The 27790-nt window shown below is 38.8% G+C and overlaps 1 protein-coding gene across 1 annotated transcript in view; it reads left to right on the top strand.

Moving 5' to 3' along the window:
- MDN1 (midasin AAA ATPase 1) overlaps positions 1-27790 on the top strand; it is a 148157-nt gene that overhangs the window by 3145 nt on the left and 117222 nt on the right. Inside the window, exons 2-11 of the mRNA XM_063096091.1 lie at positions 2523-2749; positions 11227-11451; positions 11933-12040; positions 12119-12326; positions 15689-15931; positions 16159-16290; positions 19603-19706; positions 21908-22022; positions 26173-26366; positions 27111-27192. Coding sequence (XP_062952161.1) covers positions 2523-2749; positions 11227-11451; positions 11933-12040; positions 12119-12326; positions 15689-15931; positions 16159-16290; positions 19603-19706; positions 21908-22022; positions 26173-26366; positions 27111-27192 — 1638 coding nt within the window. The remainder of the gene's footprint in view (positions 1-2522; positions 2750-11226; positions 11452-11932; positions 12041-12118; positions 12327-15688; positions 15932-16158; positions 16291-19602; positions 19707-21907; positions 22023-26172; positions 26367-27110; positions 27193-27790) is intronic.

Below are 27790 nucleotides of genomic sequence, written 5' to 3'. Positions count from 1 at the left end.
TCACTCTTAGGTAATGATAAAGAATAAGAGTAATGAAAATGTATTCATAAATCTCTTGTACACGAATGTTCACAGCAGCTTTATTGATGATATCTGGGAACAGGTAGAATATCCATCAACGTCAATGGATAAACAAATTGTGATATATTCATACAGTGAAGTGATACTTAGTAATAAACTAGAATAAAGTGTGGATGCATACAACTACATGGATGATTGTCAAAAGCATTATACTGAGTAAATAAGCCAGACAGAAAAAAGTACATCCTGTACGATGCAATTTATATAAAGTTCTAGAATAGGCAAATCTAATCTATAGTTATAAAAATCTATAATAGTTGCCTGGGGTGAAGGGGATTGACTGCTAAGGAACTTGAGGGAACTTTTGGTGTGATATCTCAATTGGAGTGATGCTTACACAAGTATGTACTTTTGTCAAAGCTCATCAAACTGTATACTTAAATGGGTGCATTTTATTATATATAAATTATATCTCAAAAAAGTTGATTTTTAAAAATCAACGTACATCTGTTTCTTCTAACACAGTTTTCCAGATTCCGCCCCTCTGGCCGGAATTTTTTTTAGTGGCTGGCCGGTGTGAGGATCTAAACCCTCAATCTTGGTGTTATAAATACCACTCTCTTAGAGAGTGAAATAATGGGCCAGCCTCCAGATTCCCTTTTGAGGAAAAAATTTACTAGATGTTGTTCTGCCTGGAATTTTTTTCTTTTCTTTTTTTTTTTTTTTTTAAAAGATGACCGGTAAGGGGATCTTAACCCTTGACTTGGTGTTGTCAGCACCACGCTCAGCCAGTGAGCGAACCGGCCATCCGTATATGGGATCCGAACCCGGGGCCTTGGTGTTATCAGCACCGCACTCTCCCGAGTGAGCCACGGGCCGGCCCAGCCTGGAATTTTTTTCCCACCTCACCAGTATCCATTTGTATAACATGTCTAGGACAGTTAGGTTTGTTTGCATTCATTTTGTAGGTATATTTCTTTTTCTCCACAGTGTAACCACTTTATTATTTTTAAAATAATATTTCTAGAGGATTTTTTTTTTTTTTTAAAGATGACCGGTAAGGGGATCTCAACCCTTGGCTTGGTGTTGTCAGCACCACGCTCAGCCAGTGAGCTAACTGGCGATCCCTATATAGGATCCGAACCCGTGGCCTTGGTGTCATCAGCACCGTACTCTCCCAAGGGAGCCACGGGCCAGCCCTGTCTAGAGGATATTTTTATAGGGACATTCAGCAATTAAAAATGTGAGGCCATGCACCTGGAGATGATGACCAGATCTTTAAATTTCTTTGCTTCCAATTTTATGGAATCTTCAGTCAGCATAGTATATTTTTATTTTATTTTTTTACTTTTTGGTGGCTCGCTGGTACAGGGATCTGAATCCTTGACCTTGGTGTTATCAGCACCATGCCCTAACCAACTGAGTGAACTGGCCAGCGCCTAGTTGTCATTATATAAGCAGCAAAATTAACATCGATAGAAATTGTTTCAAGTAACGTTTTTCCCAATCAGTGGTTTGTTCAGAATTGAGTATTTTTATGAGTGAATGCCCTATAATCTGGGAGACTTTGTAATAGCTCATGTGTAAGGTAACCTCCTTTTTTCTGAGTGATAATTTTGGGGAAAAAAAATTTTTGTTTTTGCATGTGGTATTTAGGTTGTGTTCACGGTACACTCTTACGGATAACTGTTAGTATGTAAGTACTTAAGATCAATTCATAGCATTGGATTTGTTGGGTCAGAGGGCGTGTCCCCTTTGGTAATTTAAACCTGTCATATTGCCCAGCAGAAAGGTTGTGCAGACCTAGCAATATGAGACCTTTTACATTTTTTCTTTTATGCCTATGGACATTCTGAACCTTGGCACTAGAATTTTGTGGTCTCTTTCATCTTGGATATGAAAGTGTGGCTGTTTACTTTGGATTTGTTTTTTTCTTTGTTTTGTTTATTTGGGCTGAAGGCTTGATAGGGATATCTTTACTCATTTTCAGGAATTAATTAATTTTTTTTTTTTTAAAAGATGACCGGTAAGGGGATCTTAACACTTGACTTGGTGTTGTCAGCACCATGCTCAGCCAGTTAGCTAACCGGCCATCCCTATATAGGATCCGAACCTGCCGCCTTGGTGTTATCAGTACCGCACTCTCCCAAGTGAGCCACAGGCCAGCCCCATGTAGCATTTTAGATGGAATCAGCCCTTCTACCTCAAACCCCAGTGCACTGAAACTTACTTGTCACAGCTTTTACATTAAATTAACTGTAATCCTCTGTTGCAAAAAACCCCACTGTTTTATAAGAGAAACTCATTTATGAAGTATGGAAATTGTTGGTTTTTTTGTTTGTTTGTTTTGGCTGACCTTGGTGTTTTAACACCTAGTACTAGCCAACTGAGCTAACCAGCCAGCCCCTGGAAATTGGGTATTTTGATTCCAAGCTAGAACTCTTCTTCAGCAGTGCATATGAATATTTTTAAATAGACATTTTGTTTTGCCTTTCTTTCAGGTGTGGACACCTCAAGATCGCCAGTGTGTCCTGAGTACATTAGCACAGTTACTCCTGGATAAGGACTGTACCTTGCTGGTTGGCCGCCAGCTGCGCCCGCTCCTTTTGGATTTGCTGGAAAGGAATGCTGAAGCCATTAAAGCTGGAGGGCAGATCAACCATGATCTACATGAACGGCTCTGTGTGTCAATGAGCAAGCTCATTTGTAACCATCCTGATGTCCTCCAGTGAGTAACAGTTTTATTTTTCAAGGTTCTCTTTTAGGTGATAGATCCTGCTTTCTCCTGGGAAGTAGGGAGGCATCTGAGTTGAGAAGGAGGGAAAAGGGAAATACAGAAAGGAGAGAGAGAAGTAATACTGTTTTATAAAAATAATCACAGCAGAATTCATTTATCTAGCTCAGTCAGTTTAATAGGTATTTACTAGGTTTCTTTTCAGTCTTGACCCTCATGACAGAGGTCTGGAAAAATGGCAAGTATATTTGTCCCCAGTCCTCTCAAGGATTGTATTATCTGGTGAAGGCATGCATGTTTATAAGGCAGATTTAAATGAGTTTTAGCTGAGGCTTTTATAGCTCCCACCTCAGAAGGATGAGCAGTTGAAGGGGTGGATTAGAAGAGCTGTAGTGTACCAACTTTCTGTAAATCTGTCCAAATCAGTGTGGTAAGAAGCTGTGTTAGAACTGGGTTCTAATGTATTTATCTTTTTTTTTTGAAGCCTCAGCGAGATTAATGTGTTTATCTTTTAAATTGGTAGTAAAATATGGTTTGTGTGGCATAGTCAAATGAGGCAGCAAAACTGAGCGTCAGGAGATTTTCCTTTTTTTTTTCTTTTTTTTTTTTGTGGCTGGCCGGTATGGGGATCCAAACCCTTGACCTTGGTGTTATCAGCACCACGCCCTACTGAGTGAGCTAATTGGCCAGCTCCTCTCAGAGGATTTTAAATTGAGAAAATTAAGAACTTTAACTCTAAACGTGAATAATATTGTTCTGTGTACTAACAGGAATGTCTCTTGAAAGCCAGTGTTAAATAAGTCTTTATTAAGACAATCAGTACACTTTGGCTTTCTTGGAGGTGTGATCTCTGGTCTGGGCCTTGAATGAAAGAATAACCAATGAAGGTTTAGGGGAAAACCATGTTTGTATGAGCATTTCTAAAAGGGGAGGGAAAAAATGGACCCATTTAGTGGAACTAGAAAATATACAGCATAGTAAAGATCACTGTCTTGGGCCGGCCCGTGGCTCACTCGGTAGAGTGCGGTGCTGCTAGCGCCAAGGCCCTGGGTTCGGATCCCATATACGGATGGCCGGTTCGCTCACTGGCTGAGCGTGGTGCTGACAACACCAAGTCAAGGGTTAAGATTCCCTTACCGGTCATCTTTTAAAAAAAAAAAAAAAAAAAAAAAATCACTGTCTTATGTGGTAAAGAGGAACATGTGCAGTGGGATGATTGACTATTGGGATTGTAGTTTCACTTGGTGCTTTAATAATTTATGTTGACTAGAGAGCCATTTAGATGTATAGCAGTCCCCCCTAATACACGGGGTTACCTTCCAAGAGATATCACTGAACCCAAATGCTATCAATCAGAACATATTTTTGATCATGTCTTCCACAAATGTAAGGCCTTTCCATCTTAACTAAGCACTTATCATGCAGTGTGACCGTGACTTTCACAGTTTGAGGTGCAGCAGCAAAACTAGCACCATTTCTTTTTCATTCTCCACAATTTCACAAATTTCATTCTTTTTTTTCCCTTCAAATTCAGTTTTACTTATATTTATTTTTGTGGGGTGCAGTGTGTTGTTTCAATACATGCATATCCTGCACAATGATTCACTTAGGATAAACAGCATAGTTTTGTCCCCATTAGTTCACCCCCAATCTTCCCGCCACCCCTCCCAACCTCTCTGGTAACTATTATTCTACTCTCTTTAAAAACAAACAAACAAACAAAAAAAAAACACACAGCGAGTAACATCCTTATTGCAAAAAGAACTCTTAAAAATGAATTAGGAAAATCTAAGCAGAAATTTGGTGAAGGACATGAGGAGATAAGTCACACACCCCAAAGAAACACATGTGGTTATTAAGTACATTCTAGGATTTGGTTGTGGGTGGGGGCGGGGCTGACTCAGCCACCTTCTCAAGATCCTGGGCATCAGACTGGCCCGTTGCTGGCCTGGATGTGTGGAGGCGGGGGTGAGGTTGAGCCTTTTCCCAGGGCTCTCCAGACTTTTGGCTGGCTCTGTTGCTGGCCTGAATGTGCAGTGGCAGGGATGGGGCTAGAAGATTTGTTCTTATCTGTAGATCTTAGCAACCTCAGCATATCAGTTTTTGTCTTTCCTTACTAAGTTGAGAACTTTCACCTTTTCGCTTAGAGGAAGCACTTTATGCTTTTCTTTGGCATATCAGAATTGCCAGCATCACTACTCTAGCACTTTGGGGCCATTATTAAGTACAGTAACGATTACTTGAACAGAAGCATTTCCATACTGCTACAGTCAACCTGATAAGCCAGAGGGTTACTGCATGACTAAGGGAGGTGACGGGTATTGTAGACAGGGGGGATCCACTGGATAAAGGGAGATTCACGTCCCATGAGATTTCTTGACGCTTCTCTGAACAGCACACAATTTAAAACTTATGAATTATTTCTGGAATTTTCCATTTAATCTTCTTGGACAACTGTTGACCATGGGTAGCCGAAACTGCATATAAGGAGGGACTAACATACTGGACTGTGATAATGTTTTACAAGGTATGCTGACTATCCTGTACTTAACCCTATAAAATTGAGGTGTGGTGACTTGAGCCCCCTCTTCTCTTAAGCCTTTGTGGTAGAGCACTTCAGGATTGTGTTTGAGAATTAAAGTGATGGATTAGCTAGGTCTATTTTCCCATCAGCTTCAAATGTTATGTTCTTGTTAAATGAATGTGAGGCACATACCTACTTTTTCTTTTTTTAATTTTACTAAAGCTATATGTTTTATTTTTTATTTATGTTCCCACCTTGTTCCAAAAATGATCTAATGCAGCTTACAGAGGTGCTATGATAGAGTAAGTTAAAAACAAGCAAGAAAAAAGGTGTCATGTGTAAATGATGAATCAATGTATGATTAAAGTGACTAGAGGTTATGATGTGGAATGGAATTTTGATTTTTAGTTTTAAGAAATGTAGCCCGTCAATTTGGCACATGGCAGATTTCCTCTGTAGAGGAAGGTAAGTTTTACCTAATACATTTAGATAGGATGCAGTTATACATTTAGTAGATAAATATTGAAGTTCTCTTTTAGGCTCTGAGCCACATCATAGAGATAAGAAAGTAAAATTTAGCAGGATTCCTGGACTTAAGGAACTTGAAATAGACTTGCAGACAGTTAAATACGTTAAGTACTATATTTTGGTGTGAGACAAATACTTAAGGGGAGCAAGGATATCATTAAAGAAAAATGAGTGTGTTAACCTCTTGGAAATTAGAAAAGATTTGGTTCTGTGGCAGAATGTGGAGGAAGAGTAAGGAGAGGAAGAATGAACACAAGAGAAATGGGGTGGGGGTGAGAATCTAGAAAAAGCAAGGGAGACCAGAGAGGAGGAGCTGCTCACGCTCCCTAGGGTCTTAATGCTTCTCGTTTCCAGGTTCTCACCTCTTTCTGAGACCCAGCTGCCTACCTATTGGGGCTTCCATGAGATCCCTCAGTAATCTTAGGAGACATTTCTTTCTTTCTTTTTTTCCCTTGTGCTAGTTGTTCGTTACTGTTTTTGCTGGAGTTCTAGAACACATTTTTACTCCTTGGAAAATTCTTTGTCAGAACCCTGTGAGAACATTGTCTTTTGATGCTTTCTCTATTCTGATGTATCAGTTAGATTTCAGGGTTCTGTTTTTCAAAAAATCATCCAGTTTGTTCCTAACCTTCCATTCTTTACCTTGATTAACTTGTGTTCAGCCATAGCTTTGTAGACAGTTTCAGGTTGTTACTGTAATACATTATGTGTTGATCCCCCCCCCCGCCCTTAATGTTCTCTCAGATCTACTTATACTGACTTGACTCAAACCTGCTGAGAATTATGTCTGCAATACACAGAAATTCAGTGGAGTAATAAAAACAAAAAAAACTTTTTTTCTCTCTGCACTCTTATAACACTTCACTTCTGACACCAGATGTGTGGGTTTTTCCCCATACTTACCGATTCTCTGATCAGCTGGGTGTCCTACAGTTCAATTCTAATATTATCTGTGTGGAGTTAGTGCAGATCCCACAGGTTAAGGTCTTAGTTCCACAAGACTGCCCCCTTCCCCCGCCCTCCTACCTCCTGCCCCTCACATCAGACACCAGTCTCAAGTTCAGGTTATCACCCATGCTTCTGGCCAACAGGCTGTACATTGGAGTTTCCCATGGATATTAGTCCGTTTTTGTTGCTTATAACAAAATACATGGAACTAGGTAATTTATAAGAAAACGAAATTTATTGCTTACAGTTTCTGAGGCTGGGAAGTCCAAAGTCCATCTGGTGATGGTGACAGTGACCCAGAGGTCTCACATTGCAAGACGGTGGAAACAGAGAGAGAAAGACAGACTCTCCTCTTCTTTTAAAGCCCTCAGAACCATGCCCTCTACCACAATTTTTAATCCATTCACTATGGCATGATCCTACAATCCAATCACCTCTTCAAGGTTCCACCTTTCAATTACCGTAATAGGATTTCCCACCCTCTTAACAGTCACAGTGGGGCCCGAGTTTCTTTTCTTTTCTTTTTTTTTTAATTGAATCATAATTGATTATACAAATTTTTGGGATTCCATGTTGGCATATGTTGATCAAATCAATATTACTAATATGTATATTGTTACAAACCAAATTTCTTTCTTTTTTTTTTTAAAAAGATGACCAGTAAGGGGATCTTAACCCTTGGCTTGGTGTTGTCAGCACCACGCTCACCCAGTGAGCAACTGGCCATCCCTATATGGGATCCGAACCCGTGGCCTTGGTGTTATCAGCACCACACTCTCCCGAGTGAGCCACGGGCCGGCCCCCAAATTTCTAATACATAAATTTTGCGGGACACAATTCAAGCTCCAGGGAGTTTTGGGGGGACCTAATTCAATCCACTACACCATGCCCTCCTCTTTCAGGTTCAATTATTTGCTAGAATGGCTCACAGAACTCAGGAAGACAGTTAACTTACCAAATTACAAATTTATTAGAAAAGGATACAACTCAGTTAACAGCCAGATGGAAGAGATGCATTTGGGCAAGGTGTTGAGGAAGGGGCACTGAGCTTCTGTGTCCTCTTCAGGCACACCACCCTCCCAGCACCTCTATGTGGTCAGGAACCTGGAAGCTCCCAGAAGCTCCCAGAACCTTGTCGTTTGGGGTTTTTATGGAGATCTCATTACATAGGTATAATTGATTAAATCATTGGACATTGGTGATCAACTCAATCTGTAGCCCCTCTTCCCTCCCCTGAGATGGGGGTTGAGCTGGAAGTTCCAACTGTCAAAACACAGGGTTGGTTTCCCTGGCATCCAGCTCCCCATCTTTAGGGGCTTTGCAAAAGTAACCTCATTAACTTAAAGTCAGGTATGATGGAAAGGTGGGAATAACGAAAGAATCTCCTTTTACATGTATTTTTTTTTTTTTAAAGATGACCGGTAAGGGGATGTTAACCCTTGACTTGGTGTTGTCAGCATCACACTCTCCCAAGCGAGCCAACTGGCCATCCCTGTACAGGGATCTGAACCCGTGGCCTTGGTGTCATCAGCACCACACTCTCCCAAGTGAGACATGGGCCGGCCCTCCTTTTACCTTTATTGCTCTTACCACTTAGAAAATTATAAGAGTTTTGGGAGCTCTGGCTAGGAAACAGGTCGCAGACCAAATATGTATTACTATATTTCAAGGAAGGTTTTTTTTTCCTTTTTAATTATTTTGGTGGCTGGCCTGTATGGGGATCAGAACCCTTGATGTTGGTGTTACAACACCACAGTGTAACCAACTGGCTAACTGGCCAGCCCCTCAAGTTATTTTTTTTTTTTAACAGTTAATTTTATTCTTAAAAATGTACATATATATATATATATATATATATATTTTTTTTTTTTTTTTTTTTTTTAAAAAGATGACCGGTAAGGGGATCTCAACCCTTGGCTTGGTGTTGTCAGCACCACGCTCAGCCAGTGAGCAAACCGGCCATCCCTATATAGGATCCGAACCCGTGGCCTTGGTGTTATCAGCACCGCACTCTACCGAGTGAGCCACGGGCCGGCCTATATATATATTTTTTTTATTGTGGTAAGAAAACACATAAAATTGACCATAAATTTCCAAGTGTGCAGTTCATTTGAATTGTATTTTGGACTAATTTCTTAGCTTCAGTTTTGTATCTACTGATAGTTTGTCTTGGGCATATGGTTCCACATTAAGTGTGTTTGATTGAAAAGAGTATTTATGGGGGGACCCAGTCACAGTCTTTGTGAACAGCAGATAGAATGCTATAGTAGAGCATGCGCTGCCTTTTTTTTTTTTTTTTTTTGGCAGCTGGCCTTGATGTTGGTGTTAGATTTTTTTATAGGCATATTCCATGTGTAAGGTTTTGTAGTATATAGACAGTCAGTCATACTGGCATACGACAGAATGAGGGCCAAAAGTAGTTATGCTCTTATACACTTCTGTTTAAAAACTGTATCCAGAATTCCTTAAAGGTAACACCTTGCATTTATTTTTAGACCTTTTTCACTTATTCAGACTGCATCCCTGTGAAGAAAAGAATGTCTTGGTGGAATAACACCCGTTTTTTCTTTTCTAATTTTAATTGCAAAAGTAGTATATTCAAATAATATTCAACAATACAGAATGGTAGAAAGCTAAAGGTCCTCTCCATCCTGAAATCTTACCCTCCAGAGATAACTGCTGCTAATAGTTTGGTATGTTTTTTCCCAAATGTCTTTTCTCTTTTTCACTCTTGTACACATCCTGGAGCATGCACACCAAAACATTAATATGCACACATTTTAAAAACTGATTTATTGAGATAGTTCATATATCATATAGGTGTATGATTCAGTGATTTTTAGTGTATTCACACATATGTACAAACATCACCACAGTCAATTTTAGAAATTTGTACACATTTTTTCCCCATTGTACACATTTTTTAAAATTAAAATTTTAATAAAATTAAAAACATTTAATATAGTAATATTTTTATTTCTTAAGACTTAGTTATTTTAGAGCCATTTTTAGGTTCACAGCAAAATTGGGAGGAAGGTAGAGAGATTTCCCATATATACCCTGTGCCCACATTTACGTAGCCAGCCCTTCCTCCGATCAACCCCCAACAGCATCCCCCACCAGAGTGGTTCATTTCTTACAATTGATGAACCTACATTGATTGATACATCATAATCACCCAAAGTTCATAGATTATATTAGGGTTCACTCATTAGGATTAGTGCTAATTCTTTAAATATTTGGTAGAATTATCTAATGAAGCCGTCCAGTCCTAAGCTTTTTTTTTGCTGGGAGGATTTTGATTTCTGATTCAATCTTCTTATTAGTTGGTCTGTTAAGATTTTCTGTTTCTTTGTGATTCAGTCCTGGTAGGTAGTGTGTTTTTAGAAATTTATTCATTTCTTCTAGGTTATTCAGTTTGTTGCCATGCAGTTGTTCAGCGTTTTCTCCTACAATACTTATCATTTCTGTGGCATTGGTTATAATGTCCCCTCTTTCATTTCTGATTTTAGTTATTTGAGTCTTTTTTTTCTTAGTTAATCTAGATAAGGATTTGCAAGAACCAGCTCTGTTTCACTGATTTTTTTTTCTCTATTCTCTACTTCATTAATCTCTGCTTTAATCTTTATTATTTCCTTCTTTCTGTTAGCTTTAGGTTAAGTGCGTTATTCTTTTTCTAGTTCCTTGAGTTGTAAAGATAGGATATGAACTTGAGGTCTTTCTTTTTTTAGTGTGTATGTTTATATCTGTAAAATTTCCTGCTGCTTTTGCTGTATCCTGTTGATTTTGGTATGTTGTGTTTTTGTTTTAATTTGTCTCAAGGTGTTTTCTAATTTCCCTTGTGACTTATTCTTTGACCCACTGGTTGTTTATATTGCTTCGTGTGAATTTTTCAGTTTTCCTTTTGCTAGCAATTTCTGGCTTCATTCCATTGTGTTAGGAAAAGATATTTAGTATAATTTTAGTCTTTTAAAACTTATTGAGACTTGTTTTTGTGTCCTAATATGTGTTCTATCCTCAAGAATGTTCCATGGTTGCTTGAGAAAAATGTATATTCTCTTGTTGGGTGGAGTATTCTGGGTAGGTCTGTTAGGTCTAATTGGTTTGTAGTATTGTTCAAATCCTTTATTTCCTTATTTATCTTTTGTCTGGTTGTTCTGTCCATTATTGAAAGTGGGTATTGAAGTCTCCTACTATTACTCCATTATTGTCTGTCCTTTCAATTCAGTCAAAAGTTTGCTTTAGATATTGTCATGTGGCTTTGTTTTACTGCCTGGAGTTCTTTCCATTGGCCTTGAAGGATTCCCTTTAGCATTTCTTGAAGACAGATCCCTCTTCTTCCCTCTCTCCCTCCCTCCCTCCCCCCACTTTATGACAGCTCTATTACGTTCTGCAGTCCTGTCTCAGAGAAGAGATGTGTACTCAATATTCCCACCAACCAATGAAAATACTGTAATTCTTCTTTCTGAAGATTTTCCCTGAGGTACTTCAAGGACACTTCACCAGTCTTTCAAAGACTCTTCCTAGAGAGTTCAGATGCTAATCCAGTCCGATATGGGCGCAGACGGATGAAGCTTCGGGACCTCATGGAAGCCGCCTACAAGTTTTTGCAGCAAGAGCAATATGTGTTCCGGGAGCTCTGGGACTGGAGTGTGTGCGTCCCTCTGCTTAGAAGCCATGACACCTTGGTCCGCTGGTGCGTAGCTGTTGAACTCTTCCTGTACTTCTAGTGTGGGTATAGTAGGAGGGGTGTGGAGTTGTGTGCATGACGAGAGAAAGGAAACCATTTTAAATTTATTTTTATTCTTGTGGCTTTTGGGTTTTTATTCCTTTTCCTTAATCATGTGTCACTTCAGAGAAAAATTAAATGATGTGACTAGAGTTCCACCTTTTTCTTTTCTTTTCTGTTTTACTTTTTTTGGGGGGGCTGCTGGCCTGTACGGGGATCTCGATCCTGACCTTGGTGTTCTAACCAACTGAGTTAACTGGCCAGCCTCCTTCGTTTTTCATATTTCATCAAGTGAATTCATCATGCTTTGTTTGTTATTTTCTGCTCTTAAATGTGTCTTCTGATAATTCTTTAAGATTTCTTTTTCTAGTGTTTGGTTGGCAAGTAAATTTTTTTTATTCTTTATAGTCAGTTGCAGATCAACTGAATTTGCATACTTTTTTTCCAGGTACACAGCCAATTGTCTTGCTTTGGTCACCTGTATGAATGAAGAGAACAAGTTATCATTCCTTAAGAAGATTTTTAATAGTGATGAGTTGATCCATTTCAGGTTGAGGTAAGCAGGAGCCTTCTTGGAGGTATTGCTGTGGCTTTTTGTACAGTAAAGTATTGATGAGACTCTCCTGTCCCTCAGGTTGTTAGAAGAGGCCCAGTTGCAAGACTTGGAGAAGGCCTTGGTTTTGGCCAATCCAGAAGTCTGCCTTTGGCGAAAGGGGAAGGACCTTCAGTACTTAGATGGACACCTTGTTTCAGCTGACCTCTCCTCCAGTGTGACAGCTGTTTGTGGTGTAGTCCTGCCTGTGCAGCCTCCAGCCCCCAGAGAGCAGGTATCTTGGCATCAGGTGTGTGTGTGTCCCCTTCTATCTCTTAAACACTAAGTGTGTTTTTTTCCTTGGCTGAGATCTATGTACTAGGTATGAGCCAAGTTGAGTCTGAGAAATTGCTATTCCATATTTGGAGGCATTCAGGGAGAAATTCACCTTGGGCCTCCCTCCCAGATTTAGTTCCTATTTAATATGAAGTTAGAAACTGTAATGATACCTGTTTGTTTCCTTTAACTTTAGCAAATATCTTTCTTCTTTTTTTTTTTTTTTTTTTTTTTAAAGATGACCGGTAAGGTGATCTTAACCCTTGACTTGGTGTTATCAGCACCACACTCAGCCAGTGAGCGAACCGGCCATCCGTATATGGGATCCGAACCCGGGGCCTTGGTGTTATCAGCACCGCACTCTACCGAGTGAGCCACGGGCCGGCCCATTCTTCTATCTTTTTGATTGCTTACTACAACTGTGTGAAGTTGGGTAGCAAATGCTGTGATCCCATATTAATTATACAAAAGCAGAATGACTTGCCTGGAGACCCTTGGGATGCTCTGGCAAATACAGGGCTAGGCCTGGAGATAACTCTCACAACCTGTTTCCTATCAGAATATTCTCTTTGCCTGTTGTGTGGGAGGCCAGTATCTGTAGTGTACTTGTCACCTCTCCCCCAGGGTGATGGAGATGCAAAGGATTACTCAAAGCCCATTTCTTCTGAGCAGTGAGAAGCCCCAAAGGGGTTCATTTTCCAGGAATCCTCAAAAGAGAAGCATTCCTCAGAAAAATAACACTGAACTGGGGTCTTCTCTCAGTATTTATTTTTCAGGCCAGAAAGTTACAAAAAAGATGGTTACAAAAAAGTTACAACATAGGTGGTTATAAAAAGAACAGGAAGATAATTGTCATGGCATCATTAGGTTTAGCTGCACCAAGGACATCTGCCCTTGGAGCCAGCAATTTTGCTGTGTTACAATTCTTTATCTACAACAGAGACTTTAGCCCAGGGAAAGTTTCCTGTCTTTTGCAAGCTTAACATTTCTGTGTGTAATTTTAGAAAGTTAGGCTATACCCGAAACTACAGGGCCTTGGAAGCCAGGCCCTGTGAAATACATTTGCTTTATAAATGTTAGTGTCCTCCCCTTGTACTTACTCTCTGCCATATGGAATGGCTTTCTTTTCAACAATGTGGCTCCAGAACACACTTAGATAGGCTTATAGATCATAAATCTGGAACCACTGGGAGCCAGTCTGTGTTTCCCCAGCAGTCTTTAGTCAGTTATCAGTTTGTCTAATGGTTAGATCCACCCACTTTTCTTCTTAGAACAAATCCTGGCTGATTTCTTGAACCATCAGTTTGTCTCTGAGCAGTAGCATTAAAAACAAAACAAAACTGGGGCCGGCCCGTGGCTCACTCGGTAGAGTGCGGTGCTGCTAACACCAAGGCCGCGGGTTCGGATCCTATATAGGGATGGCCGGTTTGCTCACTGGCTGAGCGTGGTGCTGACAACACCAAGCCAAGGGTTGAGATCCCCTTACTGGTCATCTTTTTAAAAAAAAAAAAACAAAAAAAACTAAACCTAAAGTATCATATACATGTAGGAGATACACATCATAAGTGTGCAGCTCATTGATTATTTATAAATTAAATATGTCTGTATAATCAGGTCCAAGAAACCAGCACCTGCACAGCCCTTTGTGTTTTCTTCTAGTCACTAAGATTCACCCCTCTCACCCCTCCCCTCTTTATCCCTCATGCCATCCTATAACCACTATTCTAACATAGATTAGGTTTGGGGCATTAGAATTTTAACATAGGAAAGGATTCTGGTTGGGATGGGCCTGGTTTTGGGTGGCAGTGGCACTGCTGGGGCAGAAGTGCACAAATGGTCTGTGGCCCAGCCTGCTTGCTAAATTGCTGAGAGGGACAGCCCTTAAGAAGGTAGATGAATTCCCTTCCATCCCTGAATTTCTCATTTTGTCCTCACATGTCTTTAGAGGACTAGCCATGTTTGAGAAGTTAGTACTCCTTAAAAGTTATTAATCATTCTACTTTTCCAAGAGATTTTCCTCCCATGTATATTGAATCCATTATTATTATTTCAAAAACTTTTTTTTTTTTTTTTTTTTTTTTGTGGCTGGCCAGTATGGGGAATCCAACCCTTGACCTTGGTGTTACAAGGCTGTGCTCTTAACTAACTGAGCTAATCAACCAGCCCTATTTAAATTTTTAATTGTGTTAACATACATATAACATAACATTTACCATCTTAACATTTTAAAGTTTATCCTTCATTGGTGTTATGTATATTCACATTGTTGTGCCACCAATGTCTAGAACTTTTTCATCTTGCAAAAAAAAAAAAAAAAATTCCCCCTGTACCTATCACCCAGCTTCAATAATTATCAATTCATCATCAATTATGTTTTATTTATATTTCTGGCACAATTTCCCCACACTGAATTATTTTGATGCAAATCACAGTCATCACATCCTCTCATACCTAAATATTTTAGTATATATCTTTAAATGAAAAAGAGTTTAAAAATAATCCCAATACTCTTATTATATCTGAAAAATTTTAATAATTTCATAATATAAAATATCCTCTCAGTGTCCATATTTCCCTGATTGTCTCATAAATGTTTTATGTGCATTCTTGATCTTAGTTGTGAAATCCTAGAATATAAGGAGAGGAAGAAAAAGAAATAAAAATCCAGCAGTGGTAGATGAGGTTTGCTTTCCACCCCTGTGTGTCAACTCTTTTTTCTTAAACTTTGGGAGATTTTTCTTAAATGTGTTAACAAATTATGCTTCCCATCCCTTACCCACTCCCCACCAAAAAAAAAAAAAAAAAAAAAAAGGGAGAGGAAAAAAGTCAGATCCTTGCTTTGGATAACCTATTATTGCAGACTGAATATCCCTTATCTGAAATGCTTGGGACCAGAAGTGTTTTGGATTTCAGATTCTTTCAAATTTTGGAATATTTGAATTAAACTTAGTGGTTCAGCATTCTTAACCTGAAATTTGAAATGCTTCAATGAGCATTTCTTTTGAACATCATGTCAGTGCTTGAAGAGTTTTAGATATTGGAGCATTTCTGATTTCAGGATTTTGGATTAGGGTTTACTCAACCTGTATTACAGTTCAGTGCTACTAATTTATCAATTTTTTTTTTTTTAGCTTTTTTTTTTTCATGGTGGCTGGCCGGTACAGAGACTGTTGACCTTGGTGTTACAATACTGCTCTAATTGACTAAGCTAAGCAGCCAGCCCCATATGCTACTAATTTATTGGCAGTGGTATATGTAAAGTCAGGAGAAATTAGCTGTGTCTTTTGGGGTAGGTACTCTTCTTGACATGCCTTTTGTTTCTCACTTTCTCCTTAGGCTGGTAATAGGAGTTCTTCACGTGAACAGGAGCTGGCCCTTAAGTCTTATGTGCTGGTTGAGTCTGTCTGTAAAAATCTTCAGACCCTGGCTATGGCAGTGGCTTCTCAGAATGCTGTGTTATTGGAAGGACCAATAGGATGTGGCAAAACTTCTTTAGTTGAGCATTTAGCTGCAATGACCGGTAGAAAGGAGCCTCCTCAGCTTCTTAAAGTCCAGCTTGGAGATCAGACTGACAGTAAGGTAATTAAAAAGTGGCAGCTTTTGATGGGTTGGCTTGCTTGTAAGTATTTGCATTCAAGTGTTTTTTGTTTCTGCTATTCGTCTTGCTCATAACTGTTGGGGCCAAGCTAAGTGAACCTCAAGTGCCTACTTATATCCCTATAGAAGTTTAACAGAATTAATCAAAGGATGTAGCATTGACACCTCAGGTGTGTGGTTTCAGTAATTACTTTATCCTCTTTCTGCAGATGTTGTTGGGGATGTATCGCTGCACAGATGTCCCTGGAGAGTTTGTGTGGCAGCCTGGCACCCTGACACAGGCAGCCACAGAGGGCCACTGGATCCTTCTGGAGGATATTGACTATGCTCCCTTAGATGTGGTATGTCCTCTTTCTAAATCTTTGCCTGTTAACATCTTTCCTGTGTTTGAAGAGCACTTTGTAATTCTGGGAATGATTTAAATAAAAAGCGTACTTGATTAGACATGATGTTTTTGGAAGCTCATTTGTAGTTACCCAACTGATCTGACTTGATGTCTTGGATTACTTGGCTGGTCTCTTATATGAAAGAAAATCTATAAAATTTTGCTGTGCTGCTTCCTGTAGTAGTTGAATATATGACCAGTTTCACGTGAGTTTTTTTCTCCTTTAGTAGAATACATAAACAGTGTCATAGCCTTGACAAGAATTGGCCCAGTGGGAATCGTTAACTATGTTATATATACATTGAGAACTTTGAGATCCTGCTTCCCAGCTATGGAAGCTGTGGAGCAGTGGGCTGAGGACAGATGGAGGAGATGATATACTAAGAGTGTGTGTATTATCTTTGTTCCATTAAGAAAAATATACTGGATGTGTATTTTCGTTTTTTAAAAGACCACTTCTATGCACGTGAAATTCAGCCATTGAAGCAAGCCGTGTTTCCTCTGTATTCTGTAAACTATGACAAAAAATGTATTGCAGGATGAAAAATTCTTCCTTTGGACAGATTTTCCTGACATTAGTTTTAATTTTCTCTTTAGGTGAACCCTCAAATTAACTGCATGTGAACTTTTCCCTCTTTGAGATGAGAGAGAGAGAGAGAGAGAGAGAGAGAGAGAGTGTGTGTGTGTGTGTGTGTGTGTGTGTGTGTGTGTGTGTGTGTGTGTGTGTGTGTGTGTGTGTGTGTGTGTGTGTGTGTGTGTGTGTAAGTTTAGGGGACATTTGAGGCAGAAGGAATGGCTGAAAATAAGTGTATATTATATCAGTGGTTTTAGAGTATGATATTCTGGGGATATTGGCCCTGACAGGCCCTCACAGTTTGGTCACCATGTTCTAGGGTTTTAATTTTCAGTTTTACAGGGCTGGAAACTCAGTTTTCTTAAGCCCAGAGCCACAGCTGACGCCTACCACTGAGACTTTAAAACTAAAATATAAAGTACAAAGCCAGTTTAAAAGTTTTGTTGAGTTGTTTTCCCTTTTTTAGTGCCCTCCTTCCTGGGTGATTTTTTTAGATAATCAGGTTATCTAGAAGTCGTTAGGCTTATATATTGTGAAATTAGAACCAAAGAGGGTAAATGAAGATAAAGGGATTTGCCATCCAGGCCATGATGGAACCTTGGAATCTATTCCTGTCCCATAGCTACGTGGTGACTAAGTCCAGATTAAAAACCAAACTGACAATTTCCGTTTCGGCCTCTCTTTGGCAGTGCCTGATAAATATTAAAACATTCTTGTACTTTTTTCATTTCGTGCAGACCATTCCACTTCTTTTTTTTTTTTTTGTCGTGACCGGCACTCAGCCAGTGAGTGCACCAGCCATTCCCATATAGGATCCGAACCCACGTTGGGAGCGTCGCCGTGCTCCCAGCGCCGCACTCTCCCGAGTGTGCCACAGGTTCGGCCCGACCATTCTACTTCTGATAACATATTTTTTTCCACAGGGTATGGTGTTCAACTGATCAGATTTAAACTTAGTTGTCGTTATAGTGAAGTTATATTTACTTTAGAACATTTGTGAAATCCTCATTGTTATTATTTTGTTGTTTCCAGACCTTATTAGCTAAAAGTTGATCCATTACCATTTTAAGGTAACTTTTACAGATCTCATTCAGGATGATTTTCTTCAGTTTCAAGTTTTGGAGTATCTTGGAGTTGCCCCTATATTATTTTGTGCTTCCCTTTTAGCTCTTAGCCATGTGTGAAATAATGATGCTTTAAAAAAGTAATATTTTAGAACCCTCTTCCTTGGCTCTTTGCTCTTACTTTGTTTTTTCTTTCAAAAGTTCCTCTATAAACTTGTGACTCCTAAATCATTATGTCTAGTCTGTGCTTTAAAAAAACCCTCTATTTAGGGCTGGCTGGTTATCTCAGTTGGTTAGAGTACAGTCTTATAACACCAGAGTGTTGCTGATAACACCAAGGCCATGGATTCAGGTCCCCATACTGGCCAGCTGTCAAAAAAAAAATCTCTATTTGTATGTCCGCATAGCTAATGCCCGTTCAGGATATCCAAATTAGTGCTTGTCTTCCTTTTCTTAGAACTATCTTTTCTGTTTCACAGTTACAAGGCCAGAATGTAGATGTTTCTTTTTTCTTCTTCTCTCTCATTCAGTTAGTTTCCATATTGCTTATTGTCTTTTTCTTCTCTTTATTCATTTTTTTCCTATCCTGCTGCTGTAGCACTGAGTGGCTTCTTTTATCTACCTGTTTATCTATCTTGCCTTTGTTTCCTTAATAGTGTGCTTTTTGACCTCCTTCCCCCCCAGGCTTGCTCTCTTTCAGTTTATCTTCCATATTGCTGCAGTTTATTTTCTAAAATAAAAAAAGAATTGTTTTTTTTCTTCAGCATAAAATCTTCTTGATAGCATTCATGAAAAAGCTCAAAGTCCTTAGCACAGCACAGGAAGCCTTTTGTCCTCTGTCCCGAAGCCTTATGTCTTTCAACTGCTTCTTATGCATTCTACCCTAACTATAACAGAATCCTCTCATGCCATGCTCTTGGGCATATAACTTTTATGCATTTTAATACTTTTGTTTGGAGTATATGTACCATTTCTCTTTCACCAAACCTGGCTAATTCCTGCTCATGCTTTAAGACTCAGCAAATTTCATTACCTCTGGGACTTCTTCACTACCATGCTTATAAGTCACTCCATTCTGATTCAGAGTTACCCTCTACCTTCACATATCACTTTGTATATCCCTGGGATCACACTGGTCATACTGTGTGGTGGTTTGCATACCTTTCATCTCCCATCTGACTCTAGACATTACAGTGTTAGTCCTATCTGTATCTTTACTGTCTTGCTTGGTTTTGGGGTGCAGGAGGCACTCAATGAATGTTGAGTGAATAAATTGTTATGCAGGAGTGTAGGTTGCTCAGATATTTCCACCTGCATTTTTTTTTTTTTTTTGAAAGATGACCGGCAAGGAGATCTTAACCCTTGACTTCATGTTGTCAGCACCACGCTCTCCCAAGTGAGCTAACCAGCCATCCCTATATAGGGATCCGAACCCGTGGCCTTGATGTTATCAGCACCACACTCTCCCAAGTGAGCCACCTGCCGGCCCTTCCACCTGCATTTTGACCTCCATTTGCACTCTGAGAACTATAGCTTGCTCTGAGGCTGTGTCCATGCTTGGGAGAGATGGCTGTTTTGTTTTTTATTACTTCTGTCTTAATAGCTTTATCAGTGGAATTTTGTGATTTAGGTTTCCGTGCTGATCCCTCTCTTGGAGAATGGAGAGCTCTTGATTCCTGGCCGAGGTGACTGTCTGAAAGTGGCTCCTGGATTTCAGTTCTTTGCAACCAGGAGGTATGTCCTATTAGCCTTTCTTTTTTTTTTTTTTTTTGTCGTTTTATCGTGACCGGCACTCAGCCAGTGAGTGCACCGGTCAGTCCTATATAGGATCCGAACCCGCGGCGGGAGCGTGGCCGCACTGCCAGCGCAGCACTCTACCAAGTGCGCCACGGGCTCGGCCCCTATTAGCCTTTCTATACTCACTCTAGAGTCTCTTCCTCTTAAATCTGCATGCTGAGTCCAAAAATCTTGGGATAGAGTTCTCTGGGCCTACTTCAAGTGAGGTTAGTTGGAACTGATGACGGATCCAACCTTCTCATTCCTGTTTATTTATTTACTTATTTTTAAAGATGACTGGTAAGGGGATCTTAACTCTTAGCTTGGTGTTGTCAGCACCACGCTCAGCCAGTGAGCGAACCGGCCCTCGCTATATAGGATCCGAACCCATGGCCTTGGTGTTATCAGGACCCATGGCCTTGGTGTTATTAGCACCGCGCTCTCCCAAGTGAGCCACAGGCCGGCCCTTCCTGTTTATTTTTAATGAAGATAATTAATTTACAAAAGAGTTCTTCTTTTCACCTAAAAATAAGTAACTAGTTTAAAACAGTTTATCTTGTTTTTATGTTTTTAAAAATAATCAGAGGTGGGATTGTAGTCAGATAGTCCTGGGTTGGAGTCCTGACATTGACACTTAGTACTTGTGTATGCCTCGTCTGTCTAATTATGATGGGGCTGATAATACCTACTTCAAATGGTAGCCATAAAGATTAAGAGAAATGACTTGCATTAAAGATCTGTCACATAGGGCCGGCCTGTCGCTCACTTGGGAGAGTGTGGTGCTGATAACACCAAGGCCATGGGTTTGGATCCTATATAGCGAGGGCCGGTTAGCTCCCTTGGGAGAATGTGATGCTGACAACACTAAGTCAAGGGTTAAGATACCCTTACCGGTCATCTTAAAAAAAAAAAAAAAATGTCACATAGTGAGTGCCCAATTAGTGACTAGCCATGATGTTGGTGATGATAATGATGATGTGTGGATTTCAAGCAATTAAAAAATCTAATTGAATGTAAGCATGAACAATGGAATAAAAACTGGGCAGACTTAGACTGTATCCTTGTCTACATTTTATAATAACAGGAAGGCAGCAGTTTATTTCTTAATGTTATTCTATGCCTATACAGCTTCCTCAAGGTCTAAAATGCCCATCAGTGAAACTAACATCTTATTATATTTAATGATTTTATTAGTGTTTACCTCAGTAAACACTCACTCACTCTCCCCTAGATGCAGTATGGAGATAACCTTACAGTTCTTAAGGAACACCTTCCTAGACTTACTTTTAATAGACCTTGATTTATTTACAGAGATAGTGAAGTTCTTTCCTTCTGAATTCCTATGTTTCCTAGAAACTCCTGGAATATTATGTAAAGATGTCAGACAAACTGGAGATCAGACAAACTTGAATTCAGTTTTCTTTTTTTTTTTTGTCTTTTTCGTGACCGGCACTCAGCCAGTGAGTGCACCTGCCATTCCTATGTAGGATCCGAACCCGTGGCGGGAGCGTCACCGTGCTCCCAGTGCCGCACTCTCCCGAGTGCACCACGGGCTCAGCCCTTGAATTCAGTTTTCTATTCTGACATTTGAAGTCATAGTTGAGTGATCAAGAGACATTACTGTCCTTCTCTTCCTTATTTATGCATTAGAAGAAAAGAATGGCATATTTCCATCAGGAGAGTTATTGTGAGGATTAAATGGTTTATGTGTAAGCATGTAGCTTGCACAGAGTGTATATTTCATGTATATTCCTTCTCTATCTCCTTGTCTTCTGTAAATTTTTAATAATTTCAGAAACTATAGCTTCTGGTAATAAGCATTGAACTTAATGCTATAGGTATTGGTTTTGTTTTTTCTTTCCTGAAGTTATTTATGGTTTAAGGAAGAGGAGCATGTCATGCTTCATAGAATCATTTTCAGTGATGTGAAAATAACTTGGTTAGAGCTCTATCACTCCTTAGGAAAGAGAGTCAAACATGGGTCAACTGTCAGCCTTTCATTTGTCACCTACTCTGTAAGCCCAACGGAGTGGTATCTGGCATCAGAAGGGATAATGAGTGTTATTCATGTGAGAGTAATGTGTAGCAAGTAATATCGAGGGGCATAATTAAGAATTAAAATTGGGAATTTTGTGTGACTTTTTTATTTTGAAATATAGACTCATGAGCTGTGGAGATAATTGGTATCGACCACTAAATAGTCATGCTACATTGCTGGATAAATATTGGACCAAAATTCACCTGGATAAACTGAATAAGACAGAACTGAATGAGGTATGTGGATATTACAGACTTGTAGACAGTATCAGTGCCTTTTTTTTTTTTTTTTTTTTTTTTACTTTTTACTTTTTACTATGAAAATAGAGGAAAATGAGCCACCAAAATGCTCATCAGCCTACATTTAACACTATATGTGCTAATATTTTACTGTATTTGCTTTATCTATTATTTTTTCTTTGCTAATTTATTTGGAAACAAATCTGCTAACATTTCACCCCTAGATACTTAAGAATCTCTAAAAATTTAAGAACATGCATCTCTAAAAATTTAAGGGCATTTTCATATATAACCACAAGGATGTTATTATATCCAATAAAATGGACAATAATTTCTCAGTATCATTTAGTTCTTAGACCATATTTAAATTTCTCCAATTATCCCCACATGATTTTTTTTTTTTTTTTTAAAGATCTTTTTACTAAATTGATTTGTAACTAATGTCTTTCATACTCAACATAATACATTTTGATCCGGGCATTAATGAGAATTGAGATGAATTATTTTATAGATTTTATACATTGATTCAGTTTGTAGTACTGCTGCTTATCCTAGATTGTTAAGAGGTATACCTCACTTTACAGTGCTTACCGCCTGTCTTAGTCTGTTTTGTGTTGCTATAACAGAATACCTGAGACTGGGTAATTTATAAAGAAAAGAGGTTTATTTGGCTATTGATTCTAGTGGCTAAAATGTCCAAGACTGGGTAGCTGCATCTGGCAAGGGCCTCAGGCTGTTTCCACCCATGGCTGAACACAAAAGGGGAGCAGGAGTACAAAGAGATCACATGGCGAAAGAGGAAGCAAGAGGATGGGAAGGAGAGGTGCCAGGCTCTTTTTAACAATGGACAACCAACCTTCACAGGAACTAATAGAGGGAGATATCACTTGCCTCCTAGGGAGGACATTAATCTGTTCATGAGGGATCACCCCCATGATCCACATACCTCCCCCTAGGACCCACCTCTCAACACTGCCACAGTGGGGATCAAATTTCAACATGAGTCCAATATCCAAGCCATAGCACGTCCTACCTCCCCTTGTATCTACCTCCTCACTTGGAAGGTTTCCCATTCCCCAGCATTTCATCTTGGAGAGTAACAAATAAAGCATTGTCAGTGGTCATTCAGACATGGAAAGAATGCTTTGCTCTTTATTGGTTTAAGTTTATAGGTAAATATGTGACTCAAGACAACCTTTTCAAACATTTTATCTAGCATTTTAGGTGTTTATTAGCAGAGGGGTTTTCAGGGTATCAAGTTTACCATATTACTGAGAAAAGGTTGGTCATGTAATCTCTAAGAAGCCTTTGCTTGGCAATGTGATTTTATTAACTATATACAGCCTATTTTGGAGTTGTGAATTTCTTATCTCACTTTAGATTGCAGTTGTGTATTTCTGTGTCTGATGTGTCTCTTTCCTCCATCTTGTTATTCCAACTGTAAGCTCCTCCAGTAGCTTACTCAACTCTGTGTCCTAAGCATCCATTCAGTGCCTGGCACATAATAATACTGAGTTATTGTATTGTTTTGTCATAGTGCAGCTCTTTTGCGGTTGTAGATATTTAAATGCTTAATTTTTAGACAGATTTACCAACCTGTGCTTTTAAAGGAAAGGACTGAAGTCCACCTTTAAATTTATTGTGGATTGAGAGGATTAAGAGCATTTGATAGCTGCTCTTTTCTTACTTACTGTATTCTCTACTTGAAGGAAAGGCCAGGGCTCATCTTTCAATTCCTGTCATGAGTAGCAGTGAGTCATTCTGCTCACAGGAAGTGCAACAGGAGCGTTCATTCACCCCCACACTTACTTGACTTATATCATATTTAGATAGTTGACTTTGAGAAGCTTTCTTGTTATTTTTGAGCTTCCAGATTTACCAATAAATTCTAATAACTCTCTCCTGAATAAATGCCCATTGGCTGAAACCCTTGTGCTAAAATCTCCTATGCTGAATTTATGGGGAACACAAAGAACTTGATTTCTGTTGCTGCCAACCCCAGGTGTCTTATGCTTAGAAATATCATGTCTTTGACTTCTTGCTGAAATAGCAAACTATATTATAAAATGAGCCTATTTACGGAGTGCTAATCTCATACATTATGAGTGCCAGGAACTCACCCCTGGCATTTTCTAAAACCTTGTCTCCCCCATATACCTTGAATGTTCCTGGATATCTTAAGTGTCTTAAGTTATCTTCAGTCTTAGATAGCCTGCTTTCTTTGCTGGCAGTGTTTACTCACAGCCACTGGTGACTCTGACAGGCACATCTTTATACCTAAATATATGCCCAATTTTTTTTTTTTTTCCTCTTTTGCTGCTGACCAGTAGGAGGATCTGAAACCTTGACCTTGGTGTTATAACACTGTGCTCTAACCAACTGAGCTAACTGGTCAGCGCCACTATATGACCAGTTTTGTAAATGTTCTGTCCATACAGATGTATATTCAGTATTCGAAAGATCATTGTATTGAATTTGTTGATTTTATTTTCTTCTTCTGTATTCTTATTTTTTACTACTATCTGAAATATGTAGTAATACAACCAATGTTTGTTGTAAAACCCTTCAGTAAAAAAATGTATGAATAAGTAAAATCTACATCTACCACTTTTTTTTTTTTTTTGTCTTTTTGTGACCGGCGTACCCAGCTCAGCCAGTGAGCGCACCGGCCATCCCTATATAGGATCCGAACCCGCGGCGGGAGCACTGCTGTGCTCCCAGCGCCACATTCTCCCGAGTGCGCCACGGGGTCAGCCCTACATCTACCACTTGAGATAACACTGTTAAGGTTTTAGTTCTTTTTTTCGTAAATATGTAGATATTACATAAATAATATATACAATATATAAGGGTATTTCAAAAAATTCATGGAAAGATTTGTATTATCTTCTTATCTTTTCGGGCGACTAGACCCTTGACCTTGGTGTTATAACACTGCTCTATCCAACTGAGCTAACTGGCCAGCCTTTTGTTGTATTATCTTTTAATTCTATTTTCCATGAACTTTTTGAAGTACCCTTGTATGGAGGAATTGGTAAAGGGACATGAAAATCAACTACATTGTATATTGATAAATAACAAAAGAAGAAGTACCTTATGTGAATTACATATTCAAATTAGAATCACAGAGTACTTCTTTTCAAGTTACTTTAAATGTTTCAGATGGCTAATATTTCTAACATATGCATAATTTTCTGCCTTCTGAAAAGGCTTGACTGAACAAATCCATTTCATAAGATAAACTTGGAACCAGTATATATCATGAACACCAAGTATTATAGTGCAGTAAATTTTCAAAAGCTATTAAAGTGAATAGGACTAGGTCTTTTGCTATTTAAATTCTATTCTCTGCTTTTTAAAGATCAACTGCATTTTTTTTTTTTTTTAAATGACCGGTAAAGGGATCGTAACCCTTGACTTGGTGTTGTCAACACCTTGCTCACCCAGTGAGCTAACCAGCCATCCCTCCATAAGGATCCGAACCCGTGGCCTTGGGGTTACCAGCCCCACTCTCCCAAGTGAGCCAGGGGCTGACCCTAAAGATTGACTGCTTTTCATCAGTCCTTAACATTAGCTTTTTCATTGTGGTCTGCTTTTAAAAATTTATTTTTACTCTTGTTAACTGCTTCTAATTTGCTTTTGACTGAGAAATCACATAATGACCTGTACTAGAATTGTGTTTGAAATTAGAGTAAGTAGTATTTCAAGAATTCTTTAATGAGGGCTGGGTGGTTAGTTCACTTGGTTAGAGCATGGTTTTGGTAATGGATCCTCTTATTTGGCAAGCCTGCCCAAAACAAAAAACAAGCAAAAAAACAAAGAATTCTTTAATGAGTAGATTCTTTGGATCTGGATTCATGTTTTAGTTGCATGGTGTTTTTACCCTTTGATTTCTATACCCTAAGCTGTGTTACAGATGGTGAGATTGCCAGATAACTGAGTTCTGAGTGGGGAAGAAATCACGGTGTGTGAATAGGGTGGGTAGGAGCAGAGGCAGCTAAGGGTGTAAATTCTTATACTTGGTAAAAATCACAAATTTCATAGAGAAATTCATTTTTTGTTTGACTTAATGTCAGCAGCAGTTTACGTGTGCTTTTAAAAATAACTGTGCCTGCTTCTAATTTTTCTTTTTTTCTCCCTCTTTCAGCTTCTTCAGAGCAAATATCCTAGCTTATTGGCAGCAGCTGATCACCTGCTTGACATTTATATCCAGCTTACTGTAGAGAAACATCACTCTTGGAGTGGTAGTTCTGTTGGATGTCAACAGGCACCTGAGGAAGTTTCAGAAACCAGAAGAGAAAACAAAAGATCAGTCCTCGAGGGAAGAGAATTGTCTCTAAGGTAGTGGATTAAGCACTTTTTTTAGTTGATATTTTATTAACTATTCACTAAAAAGTTCTTACCAGCAAGAGCAAAAAGGTTATGAGAGGTCAAGTTTTGAAATTAAATTTCTGGTTGCTTCTTGGTATCAGACTCCTTTTTCAGATCTATGGTTACTGTTTGGGAAGGCTTGATAAAGGTTATGATATTGTTAGCTTTTCCTTTTTTTTGGTGGCTGGCTGGTATGGTGATGCGAACTCTTGACCTTGCTGTTACCATATGTTTAGCTTTAAAAAATAACTTCTGTAGACAATCTTGGGAATAGTTACTAACATACTTCTTTCATAGATGCCTTTTTTTGATACTTATGGTCTTAAAGAAACTTTCTTGCATTTTACTATATGTAATGAGTTCTGTGCCTTTGCTCTCCATTCCCAATGGTTGATTTGCCATTTGAGAAGTGGGAATTAGTTAGTAATGGGCAACTCCTTTCATTTTGATCCGAGTTAGTTGCCTTCCTCCTTTCCCACTGCCTTGTCTGTATGGATCCAGGGAGAAAAGATTGATAGCTCACTTCTTGGTAGGGGTAAAGACTGGGAACCCTCATTTACTCTTTCCCCTAACCCTTTTAAAAAAATTTTTCACATTGCCAGAAAAAAGGAGGGACTTAGTTGTCAGGTGTCCCTAGACTTAAGTGGGCCGAATGAAACTCTGATGTCTTTGGCCTATGGTCTTTTATTTCTTACCTTTTTTCTTTTTTTAAAGGGATCTACTGAATTGGTGTAATAGGATTGCACATAGTTTTGATAGTTCATCTTCATCAGCATCATTAAATATTTTTCAAGAGGTAAGATATAGTCTTCCTGTCTGTTTTCTCTGTGTTCTATAAGACTGTTGATTTCCATAGTTATTTTCAATCTCTTGATTGCTGTCAGTTTTTCTTTTGTCTAGGTATGGCTCATTATTTTTAGCTAGTTAAAACTAAACTAAAGTAGCCTTAAAAATAATTGGGCCTAATAAACATTTTGTGGTTTCTGAAACAAATTATTACTAGATTCAAAAGAAGTATAGTTTGAGATAGAATAAAACAGATACTGAAATTAAAAGAAAAACTGCTAACTAAAATAATGTTGTAAAATATAGCGTTTCTAAGTATTATATATTCCTGTATGTAATTTCTTAATCTACTTAATAAGTTTGTATTTGTCTGATCCCATCACTTAAGTAGTGATTTTTATCTTCAGTCCAATGAAATTATGTGGAAGTTATAATGTGTAACCTTCAGGAAAAAATGGGTTGTGTGAGAGGGAAGCCCTATATAATTATAGCTCTGCCATATTCGGTAAGAACAAAGAGATTTATTCCTGCCTGCTTAAGAATAAGTTTTACTGCCTGAAGATCTATGAGCTCTTAAAACATTGATCAGTTCTGATTATAAAGCATTA

The sequence above is a fragment of the Cynocephalus volans genome, chromosome 5, assembly GCF_027409185.1.
Source record: "Cynocephalus volans isolate mCynVol1 chromosome 5, mCynVol1.pri, whole genome shotgun sequence".
NCBI classification, from domain to species: Eukaryota; Metazoa; Chordata; class Mammalia; order Dermoptera; family Cynocephalidae; genus Cynocephalus; species Cynocephalus volans.
Note: the sequence above shows the minus strand (reverse complement) of the source record. Positions and strands in the feature narration are given on the sequence as shown.